Raw genomic sequence first — 20,052 nt, 5'->3', positions numbered from 1 at the left:
TAGCACCGGCTTCCCCCCCTCCCCCAAAAATATTGACATGTGAGCTCCTAGCACAGTTGAGCTGTCCGTTTACACTTCTAAATCAGACTAAAAGTACTTAATAGACTTCCATTTTCATGCTTTGGTCTAAGGAAGTTTTGACTGAGAGTGGGTGACAGCAATACCCCTCACAAGTTTTTAAAAACCTGCAAAAGTCACTGTCCTTCGTAGTGACTTTATTTCCAGTCTTCATTCCCTTTTCTTCACTGGCCAGTAGAGAAGAGAAAACGTCTCGAGTTTTATGCAAGCCTGCACACTGCTGGAGTGCAGCTACTGCAAATCAGGCCGGCTCTAGCTGAAGAATCCATCAGGTGGAATAACTCCAGATCTACTGAATCAGAAACTGGCGTACACAGTTAACGCTGTGTTCATGCTGGACGATTACCCGGGAGGTTTTCAAAGAGCCGCCAGCGAGTTCGTCTCCGGAAGGTCTCGCACCATTGCCTGTCACGTACCCACGGTCACACCTTACAAGCTGTTTTCAGAGCTTTCACAGCACTGCCAGCTTAAGGTTCAAATGCTTTGAACAGGACAACCCTTTTCCCCCACCCAACGACGTAAAGAGCTCTCTGATGAAAAGCTGCAGTCTCACTTTTGAGATTTGCCTGAAATTTTCGCACCGTGCTTCAGCTACATGCACGGGGCATGTTTTACAAGGCCTCTCCCACAAGGATACCTGAACAGTTTTTACCTCGCTCCTCGTTTTAACTGCTGCTGGCGCTCACCTACTCTGGTCGCCAAGAAGAGAACTGACCACGGGCCAGGAATATAGCATTAATGTATATGCTGAAGGCTGGCAACAGCTTTCCCTCCCTTTCTGGCCGGCTTTCCCTTTGATGTAAGCGAGAAGCAGCAGTGCACCTTTCACAGGTAACTTCAGCTGAGACCGCAAGCTGCTCTGGTCAGAAGAGCCCGTTGCCTCCCGCACCCTCCGCTTACCTGTGGAACTCGTGCAGCTGTCCTGCCTGTGAACAAACGCGACCAGAACCACAGCACAGACGAGAGGTTTCCTGGAGCCCAAGCCGCCAGCAAGGCAGAGTGCAGTGCAGGGGTGACTCTTGACTGAAGATGCCAAGCCACAGCCCCACCAGACTTGCGCAGCGCTGCTCCGGCCCCTCACAGGAACTCTCATTGTCACCATCAGGGCCGATTCGGCACCGCAACCAGATGTCAGGTAAAGCCTACCAGTCCGGCTGAGATGTGACTGTGGAGCCTTGGACACTGGAAGAGCGCACGCCGCCTCGGCTGGAGGGTCTGTACGGACAGAGAACACCTCCTGCAGCTGCGCGTCACTCTCGAGCGCAGAGCGCCTTTCCGTTTATCAAGATCGACTCCTCTTCTTGAGGCTTCTCTCCAAAGCTCGTTGCAAGCATCCGACGTGGGCCAGGGTTCTCTAGAAAGATGTCAGCACGCTTTCCGTTCAGCGCAGTTAAAAGAGAAAACGAGATCAAACTGGAGTTCCAGGGAGCTTTTATTGAATTTAATCAACAAAATCAGGATTTTACCATTCATCTTTTTTGCACTCGGAACTCATGAAGCTCTTCACAAGTCAGTGCTGCGACGCGCATACAGCCAGAAAAAACACAGTCTCAACAAAATCTGAGCTCCACTGGAGAGTTTGCCAATTACCGATTCAACAGAAAGCCAATTTTCCCCTCCCTCCCCTGAATGTTTTCAAGGACTAGTCCATGTTGTTTGCTGGTTAACAGTAAGAATACCAACCTCTTGCCTAGGGACCAGTGGATTACGACGTTCCACCTGAATTGCAAATAATTTCTTTTCTTGAAATAAAAGTTCCAGTTTCTTTCAATAAAGGGAACAGTGACTATTTTCTTCTCCTGACACCCCTTCCCCGTAATTACTGGTTAAAATACAGCAAGGCTGTATCTTAATAAACCCCATCCCTCCCCCCACCCCTCCTTACCCTTCCCTGACTTGTCTACATCAGAATTTAACAATGCTTCCACGTAGGGACGTTTTAGCAACACACTGGTGAACTGAGCAAAACCTGTAGGATAATCTGCCGAAGCCTCATTTTGAAGATCGGATGCGTGCTCTTTGGTCCAGAGACCTAGTTTATTATGAAGATAAACTGTGATTCACAAAAGATGGACCAGAAGTTCACGGCAATCGGAAAACTCCCTGTGCAGACTACTGGTGCCCAACCTTTACCGCAGCAGCCGTACCGCTGGCGTTCCCGAGAACAAAATTCACTCCGTCCTCAGAAAGCAACAGCTGCTGGGCCCCAGCGGCATTACAGAGTCCAGCACCAGGACAAGAACCACTGCGACGGCAGCTCAGGAGCCGTGGCATGGCACCTCTGTAACCTCTAGAACAGAAACCGAGGCAGGACAGCCGTCTGCTCAGGTTTGTGTCCTATCAGTCATTTAAAAAAAAAAAAAAAAAAAAAAAAAAAGGCATGTGAAGCATTTTTAAATCCTTGGAGCAGACACCCTCCCCCATCCCAAGTAAAAATAAAGAACAAAAGATCAGAATGAGATGATTTGATACCAACATGTACGCAACATGAATTCATGTTGAGCTTTCCTGTTCTTACCCACAAAAAAAGTCACAGAGGGCAAAGGAAAGATGCTCCCATCTCATTCTGGAAATTGAAACATGTATTTGAGACCAACCCACCCCCCTCCCTTTGGGAAAAGCCCTCCAGCAACCGCAGCGCGCTCGCTGACGGCGCACACCCAGAGACCAGCCTGCAGTTTCTCTCGAGTAAGCTGGCTGAAGATTCGCATCGCCCTCTTCACAGCCACTTCACCCAGCTGTGAAGCTCCATTTCATCAGATGCACGGAGCTACGCTTTTAGACTTCCGAGGGGAAAAGCGCAAAATACAAGAGATTCTCATTCGTGTTGTCTTTGTCAGAGGAAGTATTTGACCTAGGGCTCGTCACTGAAGGCTCCGACTACTGCATAAATGTAAAGGCTGGTACGTGACCAGCAAAAACAGGAGCTCGCAAAGAATCTCAGGAAGCCAAGATTTATACATGCTCCTGGGTAGGGAAAAAAAAAAACAACAAAAACGAAACAATAATTAAAAAAAAAAACTAGGATTATCCTAGTCCTTTGGAGCATCTTTCCATTTGCAAGATCGCATCCATTAGAGATAGCCTACTAGCACCAAAAATAGGCTGCTTCCTTCTCGACAAGAAGCCACCTAAAAATGGTGCCCCCGATAGTTTAGGTAAGTGCCAATCCTCAATTAGAGGCCAAGTAATACTTTCAAAAGTTCTGTGCTTCAAGAGGGACCATCAAGGCATGGCACCAGGCTAACCTACCACAAATCCAAGCAGAGCACACACATCTGACTCAACATCGCTATCCTGTTCTTGTTACATGTGCATGCCCTGGCAAGATACAAAACTTTTATTTACATTTTTCATGTCTTTGTTGCACTAAAATGATCCCTCTTCTGTCTCTCTGGAAAATCATACGCTGGCTGCAGTACAAGAGCAAGATTTTTTACTTTTGGTCAAAGTTACCACCCGCAAACTCCCACCCCCCACCCCCAAAAAGCACCCCAATATTGTTTACATTTAGTACCTGCCAGTCAGATGTAAGCTGTGTGGCTCACAGAGTGTCTGTGACCAAGCTCTTGAGTTTGTACTCTAGTGCAGCATTTGCTACAATTATGGAGTCACTGCTGACAAAATAAAAAAAAAAAAAATCCCAAACGCAAAAACCTTTCCATCCTGTAAAGTTGTTGTCAGGAGGCACCTGGCTTCTATTTATGATCCTCAAGGAAATGGATGGCTAAGTCCACCTCGTAGTCCCGAACAATTTTACTTGAATTTAGAAAAAGTGTCAAAATGGGGAGAAATTAAGACAATTAATTCCTGCCTCAAAAGGTAAGCGAGCGTGGTGCGAGTGCAGCATCTGTATACACAATAAATGACTGAGCAAAAGGGATTGCAATCGTCCAGGTGCCTCCTGACAGTGTTGGTGAACAGGCTAAAAGGGAATTTGAAAAGAGTACGTTTTTTGATTTGTCTCACTCCTTTTGCCTGTAGATCAGGCCAAACATCAAGCATGTTGGGAGGGGCACAATTTAAAGCAACACTACTTGACCAGAAAGCACTTTTCAGCAATATACAATGCAAAATGACAGACAGCAATTCATGCCAAAACAGAGGAGATGGCAAGCAGCTTTCTGCAGCTTCTGACATTAACAGGGGTTTGCCATTACCTGCTCACAGGTCTGGATAGAGGCCGCTCTGGGCAGAAAACGCACAATGCTGCAGGAAGTAAATCAATCCCACAAAGCTCCAGAACTGTCAGTTTATGCACGTAAAGTGGTTTTCTACGGTTTCTCTTAAACCCAAATCCACGCCTTATGCATATACTGCTCAGCAACACTGACACCCACTGGATTTCCCTCACGCCATGGTGGAACACAGGTCATGGCCCCCTTCAGAGCTTGTCAAGTTCCTGAAGTTTCTAAGGGGGAAATCGAAGAGCATCTCCCAGCAGGCCGAGCTACAGATTTTGAGGCCTCATAGCCCCACAAGTGATCTCTTCCGTATGAGCGGTACAGGACAGTGTTGCTAGCACCAGAGCAAACCCACCCTGACAAGGGACGCTTGCAGAGGCCTGCTCTTCACAGAGGTCAGAGCACTTCTCATTGTTTAGTGTTGCAGAAAACTGAGCCCCTCTCATCTTTAGCTGCTCCCATAATCAGTCTAATCCCTTTAACCCCAGCAACCTTCATCACAAAAGAAAAAGTTATATATGAACCCAAACAGAAAAAAAAAAAATCATATTTACAAAGTTTGTACAATATACACATCTGATTTTCTATGGGACACACTGCACCAGAGGAAAGAGGGCCATGGCTCTGAAACAAGTCTACATATCAAGTGCTGTAACTACTAATGGAGACTCTTACGGAAACCAGTCTTTAGTGTTCTGCTAGAGCATAGGGCTTTTCTTATGGCTCCTGCAAAGGATGACAGGCTACTCTTTCCTTCTGGAGCTATGATGCTGCACCTAATCAGCCCAGATTTTAAGTTGGTTTCGTTTTAAATACAGGTATTTACAGCATGGGTGAACTGCAGATGCATATCAACTCCTCCAATTAAAAAAAAAAAGTTGAAGAAAAAAAGTAGTATTACCAATATGTTTCACCTCCCAGCCCTGGGCTTGAGTACTTGGGGAGGAGAAGAGGGGGAAGAGAGGGGAACTTTGACCTGAAACCAAAAACGGCTGTTGATTCCTTGGGCTGTGACGGAAAGGTGATGTTCTGAATGGTCTCATAGCATAAGGCACTTTGCACGAATAAGTAACAAGCTCTTTAGCTTAAAAACAGATGAGTAACCAGGGAGAAGTTGAAATGCACTCAGTCGATGGTTGAAGAATTTGAAATAGCAGACAAGCTCGTGTTCATCAAGATTCTTCTCTTTTCAGGGTTTCTCTTCTTCCCTTGCTGCCCCTCCCACCCAAAGAAAAAAAAAAATTTAAAACCAGCAGTTAGTGCAACTAATGTTCAATCAGCACACAGTGCAAACAAGTGGAAAAACAAAACGACATTCCTCCTTTTATCTTCTTTCTTCCTTGCTGCCAAATTTAAAAAGAAAAAAAGGCCGAGCTCTTTAGTCTTCATAGTTCCGAAATGAAAAGACGAAGAAAAACCCACAAAGAGAAGGGTATCCCCAAAGAAACGATGTGTCACAGATCTGGATCAAAGGGCTTCACCTTCTGGCATGTGTAATCAAAGCCTAAAAAAAAACCAAACCAAAACAAAAAAAACACACAAAAAAAAACAACCACAACACCCACAGTTAAATCAGTTCTATGCAAAACCAAAATGCAAGTAATGAATCACACTGACTATCTAGCAGCTCTGGAAAAGCAAAGGGCATTTGGAACAGCTCAACCTCAACCACAGCTTTGCAGAAAGAGGTGCTGCTAACGCCCTGCTATACCTATGGAGCATGACTACCTACTGGTTTCTTGTCCTTTAGGAAGCGGCGAACAGTTCTCAGGCAAGGTCACAGCATTCCCCTTAAGGAAGCCACCCAAGAGCCCTTTCCGAGTTCATTGCCTGGGTTTTTTTTATTTATTTATAAAACATGGAGAATGCTCAGCCAGCAAAGCAGAGGCTGCAAGTCAGCTTGGCATGACTGGCCAGGGCTATCCTTGAATGAGTTCAAAGAAGGGACAGAGGTTCATTTTAACACTATCTAGCAGTCTGCTTCTATGGCTGCTTTTTTTTTTTTCTTTCCTGGTCACCCGACAATAATTTCAGCAGCTTCATTGGGATTCTCTTTCTAATTCATAGTTTCTGAGAAGAGCATACAAAAGAATGATTTCCAACCGAAACTGCATGGTGACTGATCTCGCATGATATAGCACCTTTACTAAAACCAGATCAAACATCATCCCGTAGCTATTTTGTTTAACTACAATCCAGGGCGAGCTCTTTTCTTATAAAAGGACTCAACTCGGCAGTTTTTCCCTAGGCGACCATCAGAAAGGGCACGCTTAGGGAGCCTCCGACAGCGAAACCTCATTTTCTTTTAAAGCTACGTAGACGACCTCCAGTGGCAGCAAAGACAAATCACAGCTTTGCTACCTACTGTGTTTACTTGCAAGAGTTCTACGAACCAAAGGATGCGAAAGATGCAGCACCCTTAGCTTGAACCTCTTCCTTCTAACTGGTGAGATGCTTAGGCTCTTCTGTTGGTGCTCTGTTCTCAAAGCTATCCGTTTTCTCTCCTCACCTTTCTGAGGACCACCTTCCTCTCTGCCCTTCACCAATTTCTCATTTTAGCTGAGCAATACAGAAAGAATCCCTTAGGCTACCAAGAGCCACCCTGGCCTCGCCAAACACCATTCCCCACTCCCCCTTTTCCCCCATTTGTGGTCTCCTTAGCATATGGTCAGCATTTCAATTAAAACAACTAAAAATTACTCATCCTCCCCTCCCAGCTGCAGCACACCCACAGAATTCCTTGCACTGACAGTCTATTTCAAACCCTTGTTTACACATTCAGTGCCTCTTCAGCACATCAGTTTCCCTCTTCCCCTGTGGTAACATTCACACATCAGCTCTTCTTTCATCCAACACATCTCTATTCAGGAAGGCACTTACATACGCACACGTTTACTGTTTCTCATCTTCTACAGGTTCACTGTGGTATTCTGCCACATACAGGCTCTTGTCAATGTTGCTTGGTATGGGTTTAATTTCAGTTCCCAACTGCTCCTCAATACTTTTCAGGTTGAATCGATCATCATAGGTGATCAAGTTGATGGCCAGGCCAAGATGACCAAAGCGACCTTGACCAAAAAAAAAAAAAAAAAAAAAAAAAAAAAAAAGAAAGAAAAAAAAGAAAAAAAAAGACTGAGTAATAGAAGGCTGATTGAAAAAGTCTGCAGACTGCGGAGTTAACAACATCGCGCTCTGATGACAAAAGCAAATCCAGACCTCACCACAGGTCTCTACAACTTTCACATCAGTTTTTGGTACAGAGCTTCATACTGTTATAGGAATAAAAAAACCCAGGAGGTTCAAAATGCTCTGACCAAACCTCCTCATTTAATTACAGCGAAAAGTCTTCCACTACTCCATTATGCATGTCCAGCCCTTCTTCAATAGGAGTTCTCGAAAAAGCCTGAACTACAAAGTTCAAGTACACCAAGTTCCTTTGTTCACTGCCTTTTTTAAGGGTATACTTTGCCAATGTCCAGACATCAGAAACATATCTTGGAGCACATGCAGGAGGAAACTACGCTTAAGACACCACAGAAGCCAAGTTTTCAGTATAGAATTTTCCCAAACTGTAAAGAGGAGCATCAGTATGTCTCCTGAGATTAAAGCAAAATCTGCTTTTTTTTTTTTTTCCTCATTTGGCTGTTCAGGCCAATTCTCTTGAGAGAACAGCCCTTTAATCAGATATTTGCGAGGATAACCATCTGAGATGATATCCAAAAATAAATTTGTCAGAAAAATCAAAGCTAACTAAAATAGTTCTCAGATACAGTAATAAACAGAAGCCAAAGAAACATCACAGTCATCAGCAAAGTTGTACCTAAAAGATGTTTTTCCTCTCACCTGATCTGCCAATACGATGGAGATAAGTCTCTGCCAGCTTTGGGAAATCAAAATTTATCACCACATTCACAGCTTGGATATCAATACCTCGGGTAAACAGATCTGAAAGACAATCCAAGTCACAAAGAAAGTTAATTTCAATGAGATCAAATGCTGACAGTATTTCGCATGGAATGATTAACAACGATTAACATTGGCTTGGGCTAATTTCCAGATAGAAGCTTCCCTTGTATCAAAGACCGTTTACATACAATTCTGTTACGGCTTCTTCTTGCTCTTTATCCATTATAAACATGAATAATACAAGAAGAACGACCAAACACCAGATCTGCACATCTATGCCGAAAAAGCAATTAGCACAAAGCTAGTTTTTTTCCACCTTAGACTATTTCTGAGCAGGTCGTCTTATACGAGCATCTCCTCACACATGATTGTGCATTGCCAATGTCACAACAGACTTGAGATCCAAACTACATCCCACTAGCTCAACTGTTTTTCTTCTGCTTCTAGCAATTTTTGTTAAGACGACCCAGGCACGTGTAGTGATCAGCAGACACTGCCACGGTACTGCCCAAACAGGCCGTACAATGGAGAGCTCTGATCATACACAGGTCAATCAAAACTATAAAAATATTTAGATGAGCTATAAACATCCAAAGAATCGGCAAAACTTACTTGGGGGATGCTGGCCCCAGTTCTACCGGTATTTTGTAAAGCTTACGGCCCAACAACTCGGGAGAGCACTCACGTATGAAAACATACAGAAAACACAACCAGTGCAGGAATACTACCACAGTAAAATGATTTGTTAGCAAGTTGCGCCCTCAGTTTGTCACAAAAGACAAAAATCCACATGCCTAAAGGAGTGCCGCACCCTACTACACGCAGGCTTGACAAAGACATCTTACCAAAACATACTGTTTTATTACAAATCGAGTGATCTGTTCTGCCTGGGCCAACGGCTAATCCACTTTCTACCACAACCTTTAGAAATAGGGAAATGTTTAGGAACTCTTACCAGTGCAAACAAGATTGCGGCATAAGCCATTTCGGAAATCGTGGAACACACGATTGCGGTGCTCCTGGAAACACATATATAGATATATCAACACAAAGCAAAAACCAAACAAACAAAAGAAGCACACAAACAGCCGTGACTCTCAGGTATATTCAAGTTACAAACACAGAACTTCAACCATGTGAATTCCTCCCCCTCATCATTAGAGAACAGCTGAGTCAAACAAAGCTGCTAGTACGTACTTTTTAGCACTTCTTACCCATATGTGCTGAAGAACTTAGCAAAGGGGCCCTTGGTACCACTTGTAGACAAAGACACTTAACTGACTGCGGTTTTAAAGCCTCCTATAGTTGCATCAAAGCCATCTCGGAACAGGAGTATCTTAAGCTACAATTACGTGAAATGTGCATCAAGGAAGTTAAACTGCTATTTTGAACATTCTCTTCCCCCAGCCCCCTGCCAAATTCAATGCGTGTTTTATTCATTCGCTTAAAAACAGAAGTCGTCGGTAATGTCATTTTCCAGTAGGGAGTATTTTTCACTACCGATTCAGAATTAGGGGTGGGAGGAGTCAATTGTCTGTGAAAACTCTCCTCTCACAAATGAGTCACTTTGGGCCACACAAAGATTAAGTAGTATCACTGTTAAGGAGTGAAATTAACAGCTGGAATGAACAAGTTGAAGGTTTCCACACACACACACCCCCCTGCATTTTGCCACAAAGATCATCTACTGCCTGATCAAAAGCATACAAAAATGAGACTTCAAGGCACCCATTCGCATCTCTCTCTGTTCTCAATACTGACACCGCTTCTATTTCTGCTTAATTAATTACCGGTCTGCATATGGTCCAGCAAACATTGGCATTACCTGTCAGTTGCATGAACAGCAATCTAGGTTTCCTCTAAAGCTTTCATTCAAATTTGTTCTAGCTTACATATAAAATGGAAAAAATACTTCAAAGCTCTACTGTTTTACATGCGTCACTTCAAGCTTCTGACATCTTATAGTACACTTGCTGGAAATTACGAGTATGAAGCTCGAGGACACGTGAGCTAACGTACAATTAACAGAAGCCTCTGCACCAGCAAAGCTGCGTTGGCATTTTTCATCATCTACATCGAGGCCACAGGTGCTCAGTTGCCATGCACCAGTCGCGGCTTTTGCCAAGAGGTTTGATCAAAGCCACCTCCCCGACTTCTCGGATTCCCCTGCAGTTACAGCGCAAGATTTACTGTTTGCAAAGCCACGCAGGGCACTCAGTCAGCTCACTATTGGGTTTTTTGTCCTTTGTTTTAAATCAGGCTCGTTTTCACCTGTGTCAGTTACACTGAGCGGTCTCCCATAGCTCACCATGCTGGCAAAAGCAAGGCGGCAGCAGTTAAGAATCACGCCTTCGGGCCGCAGCCCGTGCTTACACTGGACTCATTAACCTGACCTGAAGTACTCTTAAATACCAACTGACTAGCTACACTGCATAGTCTGGAAAGACGTTTGGGGGCAGGGGAGTCTAAAAACAAATCGACAGCAAAGCAACACATTTCAGTTTTCAAAGAACATGCAAATTTAAAGCAAGCACGAGACTTAATTCAGCTATGCAGTAAAGCTTGGGGTGGCGTGGAATAAACGGCTGTAGACTTCATACTCACCTGCCTCATTTTAGCATGGATATAGAAGCAGGAATAGCCCAGCTGGGAGATCTTTTTGGCTAGCAATTCAACCCGTTGAGAGGAGTTGCAGAAAATGATCGACTGGTTAATCTGGAGCTGAACATATAAGTAGTGTGCTCAGTAAACGCAGCATTTTACTAACAAATGATCCAAGGCATAAGTTTAAATCCCTTCCAGAAAGAAAGCGAAGCAAGTATGCTGCTGGTAATTTACACAGTATATTTTTTTGTACAAGAGGTAAAAAAAACTAACAAAGTTCTATAACGCAAAGGTGCGGGTCAAGAAGTACGCATTTTTAGCTTCAGCTGAACAGCACATTTTGACAAGGAAAAAGTGTCCTTAAGCAGTCTTTGCCACCCTCGGTCTTATTCTTGGTTCCGAAAGGAAAAAAGCTTCTGTATGTTCTTGACCCAGCCCTACTGCTTACCCTGGAAAACAGCGTATTGAGGCAGTGCACTTTCTGACGCTCGGTGACATAGGCGTAGTACTGGGTAACTCCCTTCAAGGTCAGCTCCTCCATCAGATTAATCTCGTAGGGTTTCTGCAAATGGGAATTCTGAAAAACAGAGATAAAGTGGGCATAGCTACATGCAAAACAACACAAGTACTTCCCACCCTCTGGCACATTTACCTTCCTTCGTGGCAAGGATATACTACCTAGCTGCTCACTCTTCATGCTATACACAAAACAGACACGGTGGGTAAAATTTCACAAAGGATTACTTATAAATCCCAGGCAACCGAGCAGGCCAAACAGGAACACCCTCTGGAAGCAAATCAGTGCAGACGGCACACAACTGATGTACAAAGTGGAAAACAGCACCTCCTAGGCAAGAACTGCGCACATTAATTGCGGGTCAAAAATTATTTTCAAACTTCTGTCCTAGATTTAGGCTGATTTAGATTAAATTGGTGAAGTTTGGATGCATTTAAAAAACGAGCACTAACAGCTATGCACCACTCATTCACACGCTTCACATGCAATGTCACCACCATCATACGTATATGAATACGTCTGCGCTCACCATGAACTTCTGTACACTCAAAGGGAAAGTGGCTGAGTAGAGCAAAATCTGTCTGTTTTTAGGTAGCGTGAGAATAATGTCTTCCATTATTTGAACAAAATCTTGAGACAGCAACTTATCTGCCTGCAACAACAGAAGTAATAAAGAGTAAGTTAAATTAATGGGGCAAGATTCCAGTCTTCTGGTAGTACCACATGGGGGGGGGGGGGCGGGGCGGGAGTCACGACACCAAAACAGAACACTAGGAGCATTCTCCCTGCCCTTACGATGGGACCGTCCCCTTTGGAGCACACAGCACGCTCCAAAAGATGTGCGATTTAGCTGCTGGAGACAGGATTCATCAGTAAATGGAAGTTTACCTGCTCCTGTTTTTCAGCACTTTGATTTAAACAGGATCAAATTCAGGAAAAGTAAATGAATCTAAATTGGAAACAGTTATCAGGGTTGCTATCAGAGTCATCCAAGAGCTTTCACACAATTATTTTCTCAACCTCTCACTCAGAAGCCTATACGCTATTGGATGTTCATAAATCAGTTTTATATACAATTATGTGGTAAGCACAGCTCGCTCATTATAAACTGAAACTAAATGAAATGCACTCCATTTCAGAAAAGACTGTTAATCTATTCTTCAGGAATAACAAAGATGACAGGAAAGGCAAATCTTCCTAGGTTGTTTTCTTAAAAGATTCACGTGCAGAAAAATTCTTCTGCCAAAACACCCTCTCAAAAATACTGAGAAATGGATAAGCTGTAACCTCATAGTGTCTCTAAGCAAAGTTTTTGATTTGCTGCTTGCATAACGAGGATACTCGCTGAGCCACATCATTGCTTTAGCTTGGTGTTACAATCCCAAAATGTTTAACATGAGCAACTTGCCTCATCCAATACTATCATCTGGACATGCTCAACTTTTGCTACTCCTTTCTTGATGAGATCGAGAATTCTCCCAGGGGTAGCTATCACCACATGCACTGTAAGGTTAGAAGAGCAAAAAAAATGGTTAAGGTGACTAAAACAATGTTTCCGGCATTCGTGGCCGTGTTTCACACAAACAGTTTGAGAGAATAACAACAGCATACAAACAGCGAACAAGACATATTGTAGTCTGTTCCGTAACAGGCAAACAATAACAACAAGCAGAAATTCCACTGCCACACTGTAAAAGCCACAAACAAACAGCAACTGTAGCATAGCAAAAGCACTCCGACCTGTATCATCAAGCCTCATTATGTCATCTCGCAAATTGGTTCCTCCTGTTGTTGCCATCACTTTGGCACCTCCCATGTGTTTGCTGACTTGGATACAGATTTGACTGACCTGCAGGGCTAGTTCACGGGTGGGAACGATCACCATTGCTGAAAAGTTAAAAGCGGCAGTGTGAGTTACTAGTAACACACCGTACCTTAACCACTAATCCTTACAGGAGACAGAGACTTTATGAAAGCTGTACTTCTATGGTTTTGCAGTTCCACTCTGCATATCCTGAACAAGACCTAGAAACTGCTTACGACAAGGCAAATTCTGTGCCAGGGTTCTTCATCCCTTGATATTCCCTCCGCACGAGTCCCCTGGCCAGCACACTCACCTATTACTCCAAATCCACTTTCCAGGGCAAGACAGTAAAGTCCAGAAGACGTCTTCCATTTCAAGGTTTTGAAAGCAACTGTGGGACTTATAAAATTCCCCCTCCCCTCCACCACTCCCCAGTAAGTTTCGTTGAAAGCACAAGCAGATAACCTACGCTGCTCAATTTCATTGACCGGTTTTAGATTCGAGTCTGCTAGACAGCAACTGTTACCATTACCTGGCTGCAGCTAAGCGAGATCCATCTCAACTGACCTTGTATATTGTCCTTCTTTAAGTCTAGCCGTTCAAGTAAAGGAATGAGGTAGGCTCCACTCTTGCCTGTTCCATTTTTCGCTCTAGCCAAGATATCCCTACCAGATAAAGCAATGGGGATGCTCTCCTCCTGAAATGCAATGACAGACAATGCATGAGCAACCATAAGCCACACTCGCTAAACAAGCTGGCCAAATTTAACTCCCCTCGCTAACAGTATCACGTGAAATCCAATTGTTTCATGAACAAAATATCCTGCAACCGCAAGCACCGCAGACTCACAGCAGGAAGGAGTTAAACCTATCAGTAAAGAGTTCCGCAACAAAGTGATAGCTCCGCTCCCCATATCCCACCTAAAAGTCCTCATCTTGTCTGCTCAGAAGAGAACCAGGGATCAGGTACCACAGCGACAGTAAACTCGTAACTGACACATTAGGAAAAAAGCAAAAAATCAGGGCAAAAAGCAGAGACAATGACAGTCGCTAGCAAACTCCTCCTATGGAAAAAGATACCCACCTATATCTTAACATCAGAACCACCTCAGCCCACGTAACTCAAACCTGCATGCTCCTGTGATATAGTTCTCATAAAACCAGCAGGCTTTCCTTTTGAAACTTCAGCCATTTAAGCACAGGCCCCAGGTATTTTTCTCTTTACTGTCTTTTACAGCAACACATAAAGAACCCTCAGCCTTTTGGAAAGGCAGCATGGTTAGATTCGGTTTAAAGCAGACAGATTACCTAAAAGCCAGAGCTTTCTCATGCCTTAAGGAGATAAAGTGGCAGAGCTGTGTAAATGATAATCCTCCAAAGAGCAATTAAAAGAGCGTTCAACCTCCCCGCCCCCCTGAAGTTTACACATCAACAGTTCTTAATAGAACAAGCCTTAAAAGTAAAAGCAAGATGGAGGGTCAGAAAAGTAAACTTGCTAACGTTTTAATCTCTCTCCCATAATCTCCATTATGCTCCTTCCAGACACTTACGATAAAAAAAGCCAAGCCATAGTTATCTTTGGAACAACTAAAGGTACGCAGCCTACGGTAACTCAGTTTTCCGGAAAACGTACAGAACAGCCCTGTTCTCACTGGGACTACTTATGTGAAGGATGTGACTGAACAGAGGATTAACACACTAATACCTCCAGAGTGAAAAGGAAAATCCAGGTTAACTTCTCTAAAGCATAGGTCAGTCCTGTCTCTAAGTCACCCACTGCACGACTTAGTGATTTAGTCAGGCGTTAGAAATGTTCTCCTTCCCCAAAGGGCCACCAAGTTCTACCGTTCACAACCCCAGCTTTCCCAAACCATGGCACAAGTATCCGACGTTTAAGCACAAATAAGAATTTCAATAAATTTTCAATAAAAATTAAACGCTGCTTGTAGGTAGTATGTTTGTAAACAACCTGTATAGGAGATGGTTTTTCCCAGCCCATTTCAAAAATTCCCATCAGCAACTCCCGTTTCAAACAGTAATCTTCAAACTCGTTTCCTTTTGTGGAGGTCACGTCCTGAGTAATCAAAAAAAGCACATCCATAAGATCAGGTCATACAACCCGCAGCCGTAGATTGGTCTGACTCAAGGAGAGACTGCCTATGCAGGAAGACCACAAAGCACATTCCATTACTGTATAGGAGTTCCCACCAATCTGTGTGATACCATACAGCGGAGAAGGAAACGTCAGCTTTCTCATAACCAAATACAGTACCGTGAATACACGCTGACATCTTTCAATCTGCCTTGCAAGAGACACTGACAATCAGTCCCATGCTGTGACACTAATAAAGTAAGAAATCCACAGTAAACTCTGTTTTTGAGCTTTCCAAGAGCAGCGTCTCTCCCAAGCAATTGTAGAACAAATTAATTCTTCCTTTAAAACAGCAACAGCTGAACTGCTTTTGAATCTTTGCTTAGGACAAATGTTTTGCCACTGCAGCTTCTCCCACATCTTTTATTTAATATTTATTCCTACAAGTCAACCATCCTTACCGAAGTTTTGATTCTCAAATCCTTTGGAGGGAGTTTTAAAGTCTTCTTCCAGTCATCACCAGGTCTATAGCAAAAATAAAGCAAAAATAAATTTTAAAAAAATCTGGTTTAATAATTTTATTTTGCATTTTTGTTTTCTTAGATACAGTGATGAACACGTAATATTTTCACCTCCTGAAAGCTAAAAGCGCCTACACATATGAGCTCAAGTCTTCTCTGAGCTAAGCAGGATGCAACAGGCAGGAAATTGTAAACAGAGAAAATCAGCAGTCTGCCAAGCGCACAGAGAATTTGTGAAATCTTTATCCAGTCGTGATTCAAGCCCCGTTTTTAGGGCACTGAATCAATCCAGTAGAACACAGATTTAAAACTGAGCACGGACTTAGTCATATGACAGAAACTGGCTATAATAAATCCACACGAGAATATGTCATCACTTAAAAAAATTCTCTTGCCCAGGGAACATCCATTCTTAATCTGTGAGCAGTGAGAGAAGATCAAAAACACTTCTACAGAGAAAAGTAAGCACACACTCCACTTGTTGACCAGTCAATCTTTTGCTCTCAATGAGATTCAGACACCCATCCTCTCTTGAAAGCCACTGTACGGAGGAGAGTAAGTCCTTCTCTTCCCCAATCCCAGGAAATTATGAGTGAATCTTGATGGGTTTAACTCATCAGTTTCACTAGAGTAACCCATTAAAAAAAACAAACACGCACAAAACAAGAAAACCAACAAAAACCAAACAAACAAACAAACACAAACAAAAAATGAGTTAGGCAAATTTTAAGAACCTGGGTATTCCCTTATGCGCTCTCTGGTGACAGCTGGCATTTCCTTCACAAATAACTGAGTAACAAAGCAAAAGCGAATGTTGTTCAGGGGGAGGAGGAGCCACAGGAAAAAACAAAAGGAACATGCTACCGTACCATCCAAGTCTTTTACGTCTTTCAGAATTTCCAACCAGCACGCTCGCGTTTTATTAGCACACTTCCAAAACCAGTTTGATGGTAGGAGGGTATCACAGTAGTACCGTATTATCTCAGCTCAGGCTTTGACGAATTAAAGCCAGAGCGTTACACTGAGGAGAGCAAGCGCTACTATTTAAGACCAATGACAAAAGATAACCGACTTCATAAAGAATTTCTCACCATGAGAAAGAACTGCAACTAACAACTGAAAAGGCATACACAACTGGACTGAGACTAGGTGGCATTTCTTCCTCTGTCTTAAATTTCAGTTCAGTTCCTTCCCACTCCCCAACTTCCCTCTCATACCACTCGCAATGAGCAAAGAAAACAGGATGCTGCTGCTGCTGCCCAGCGGGCCACCTCTGACAAGCAGCTACGCGTTCTGAAAACCAAAGCGTCGAATTCGATTTTCACAATGAACACGCTGCAAAGATCACTGTCAGAGAGGAGCTCACGCACAGAAAAACAGCTTTCTTTTCATAACGCACATCACAGGATGCTTCTAACGGCCAACGTCATAAAACAGCAGCAAAAAAACTTTTTAAAATGGGAACCCAAGAACGCTTTCCCATACATGACTTTCAAACGTTCCTTTTGTGGCAGCTGATACAAACACTTACTTGATAGCGGTGGTCATACTCTGTGCTTGCTGTTGAGTGCCGTTATTGATTGTGTTGGCATTTTTCAGCTGGTTCATCTGTTGCTGAGTTTGTGTGCCTCCACCCCCTGGGCCCGCGCTGGGTTTTACAGGGCCTCTCAACTGCCCATTCTGACTGGATAGACCCATTATAACAGGGTTCTCTGTTCTGGCCGTGCTCATGTTTGTATTTTTAAAGATGTCTTTTTAGACTTCAAAACTTTGAAAGTCAGTACAGAAACTGTAATAACAGTTTATTAGACTCTCCAAAACGAAGAGATAAATAAGTCTTGCTCAATATATGAGTCCTTTATTGCAATGCAGGCAAGCACCTGTAAGTCACTCAAAAGTAAAGTAGTAACTTGCTCTGATGCACTGTGGATCAACTTTTTTTTAAAAAAAGCCCTCTAACAAAGTTGAGTCGTATCAGAATTCACTTGCTTCAATCTGAAAGAGAAGCAGACGATAACAATTAGCATGTGGATTTTCGTCTACGTAAATCACCGCATCAGTTTACCTTTGTATTTTAAGAATCGCTTCTTCCCAGGCAGCACGCAACAACGGTACTCGCTTTTCTGTTTTCTTGGTCATAATCATCGAGGTACACATCAAACCTTTTTCCCCTTTCTATAAAGCTGCGCCCACCACCTTCAGTCACCAAAGATAATTTTCTAAACATCTGTACTTTCAGCAGCCTTCCAGTGAGTAACCGCTTGAAAAATACTACCTGTCCCCCCCCCGAAAGTAAACGTGAATTATATCAATTGCTTTGCCAGTTCTTGAAATTCCCCCACTTCTGGGACACGGCAAAGCAGCCCTAAAATGCTAAGCAACAACGTTACACACAAGTTTATGAGAGGAAGCAAGACCACAATATCGAGTGGACATTCCAGTCAGAACTGACAAACCCCTTAAGTTATTCTGATCGCCCTTTTCATTTCAAAAGGGAAACAGAAATTACGTTCTCTTTTTTTTAATTAAAAAAAAAAAACAACCACGACAAAACCCAAACAAACAGCTTACCCTCCTCCAACCCAGAAGTTACTTCAACCAGCTTACTCAAACTTTTAAATTGGGTATTGATTTAACACCATTCGCAATAGCGAAACTAACGATATCATCAAGCTGAATTGACAGCAGCTTCCTGTTTTGTTAAGTCTAAGTGACTGAGCCTAAACTGAAGCAGTGAGTAATATACATTTGCACTAGATACCTAGCTTCCTGCTTATGTGTTCCACGTGACGTTACCTTCCAGCTGTCAGTAACAACTCATATTGCGTTCAAAAGATAACATTTGGTACACATGACTTAATATTGACACCGTGTTTAACAGAAAGGTTGGCAAAACCGTCAAGAGAGAATACAAAGTCTGCACCTTACATAAAGTAAGCAACAGATCAGAGCTGAAAAACTCGTTACGACGATATTACAGACCCCAGACATTCCTAGCCCGAAACCTTCCGGAAGCAACAGAAAGTAGGCTTGCCTGTACAATTTCTCATCACCACGCATCTGCATCTTGGGAAAACGCGAAGGAAAAACCAGCAGACTACTGCTGCCTACCTTCAGCGTCCACAAAAAGCACGCGTTTCCCCAGTGAATAATAGGCATGTTCAAGAGCATTTGAAGAGGACAGAAGAGGAATTCAGACTCTTCCTAGACTTCCCAGCTGTTCCCAAGCGTGTCAATTCTAGCTTCATAGCAAAACTTTAAAGTTTGCAGAACTAGGATTTTTCCTGCTAGTTATCTTCCTGAGTGGAAGCGCTATTTCAAGGCATCTTCGAAGAGAGATTTCTCCTGCCCATTAACTTTGTAAAAACCGGAGGAGTCACAAAAGTAACGAGGGCTGCCTAAAAGACCCGGATACTAACGCCGAGGAGTTCCCCAATGTTGCAGGAGACGGAACCTACCAGTCCCTTAACCTCCCTCGCTCCGAACTACGCTTTAAAAGGCCAGAGATTAAAGGAGAACACACAACCTCATCGAACCCAACAAACCTCCCCCTTCCGAGACGAGACGCGCCACCATTTCGCAAACCGGCGGTCCGACGGAAAAAAGCCCCCCCCCCCGCGACACCCCTCTTCTCTCCAGGCGCAAACCACGCAAGCGGGCGGGCGGTCCGGGCAGCCACCGCTAGACTTTTCCCTTCCTCTGCCGGCAGCCAACCCCCCCCCGCGCCTCAGCGGGGCCGAGCCGGCCCCGGCACAAAGCGGCCCCGCAGCTCGCCCGGCCGCAGGAGCCCCCGCGGTGCCCATTGTTTCCGGCAAGCCCGGGCCGCACTGCGGCGTCACCCCCGCCGCGGCGGAGAGCGGCGCGGCCCCTGGGTCCCGCGGCGGGGCCGGCGCCGCCCGCGAAACGCAGCTGCGCCACACCGGCACCTCCCGCCTGCGAACAATGGAGCGGCCCCCGCCCGCCGCCCCGGCCGGCGGCGAGCGCCGCCGCGGCCCCGCCCCGCGGCCCGGCCGCCCCCGGCCCGGCCCGGCCCGGCCGCCCCCGCCCCGCTCGCGGCCCCTCGGCGCCGCCAGGCCCCGCTCAGGCCCCGCCGCTCCCGCGGCGCGCCGCAGGCCGCGAGGCTCGACCGGGCGGCAGCGGCCCCCCCCGCCCCGCTCCCGCGGGGCCGCGCCCGCCCCGGCGCCCTGGCCCGTCCTCACCGCCACTAGCCGCGCTCCCCCCTCGCCCCGGTATAAAATCCTCTCGCTCCCCCTTGGTGCCTTGTTATGGCGACTCGACGCTCCAAGATGGCGGCTTCCTCCTTCCTCCCGTGCGCCCTCCCCCTCCCGGCAGGGCAGGCCAGCCCCG

At 44.7% G+C, this 20,052-nt stretch overlaps 1 protein-coding gene across 6 annotated transcripts; it reads right to left on the bottom strand.

Moving 5' to 3' along the window:
* Positions 1–1,492: 1,492 nt before the first annotated feature.
* DDX6 (DEAD-box helicase 6) lies at positions 1,493–20,052 on the bottom strand. 6 transcript variants are annotated; one of them, XM_087778266.1, is made up of 14 exons: positions 19,965–20,052; positions 17,237–17,700; positions 15,646–15,709; positions 15,062–15,166; positions 13,661–13,790; positions 13,030–13,176; positions 12,694–12,792; positions 11,819–11,937; positions 11,221–11,349; positions 10,773–10,889; positions 9,124–9,187; positions 8,106–8,207; positions 7,143–7,330; positions 1,493–5,766 (listed from the first exon to the last, which is right to left on the bottom strand). In XM_087778266.1, exons 2-13 carry the CDS (start codon positions 17,434–17,436, stop codon positions 7,155–7,157), a joined length of 1,452 nt encoding a protein of 483 aa, XP_087634392.1. In that variant the 5' UTR covers positions 17,437–17,700; positions 19,965–20,052; the 3' UTR covers positions 1,493–5,766; positions 7,143–7,154. The 6 variants fall into 6 exon arrangements, with proteins under 6 accessions (XP_087634392.1, XP_087634389.1, XP_087634394.1 ...); XM_087778263.1 differs by having other exon boundaries at positions 19,905–20,034; XM_087778268.1 differs by having other exon boundaries at positions 1,493–5,480; positions 19,905–20,034.

This window comes from Nipponia nippon, unplaced genomic scaffold (genome assembly GCF_047370975.1).
Source record: "Nipponia nippon isolate SJK-2023a ecotype South Korea unplaced genomic scaffold, ASM4737097v1 scaffold_43, whole genome shotgun sequence".
NCBI lineage: Eukaryota > Metazoa > Chordata > Aves > Pelecaniformes > Threskiornithidae > Nipponia > Nipponia nippon.
The sequence above is the reverse complement of the archived record's forward strand: the minus strand, read 5'-3'. Positions and strand labels throughout refer to the sequence as shown.

Coding starts and splice junctions, on each gene's coding strand:
- DDX6 (XM_087778266.1), bottom strand. CDS start 17,436: ATGAGCACGGCCAGAACAGAGAACCCTGTTATAATGGGTCTATCCAGT. Junction 15,167..15,645: donor ATTTGAGAATCAAAACTTCG/GTAAGGATGGTT, acceptor TTGATTACTCAG/GACGTGACCTCCACAAAAGG. Junction 9,188..10,772: donor TCCATGCTAAAATGAGGCAG/GTGAGTATGAAG, acceptor ATGTGTTTCCAG/GAGCACCGCAATCGTGTGTT.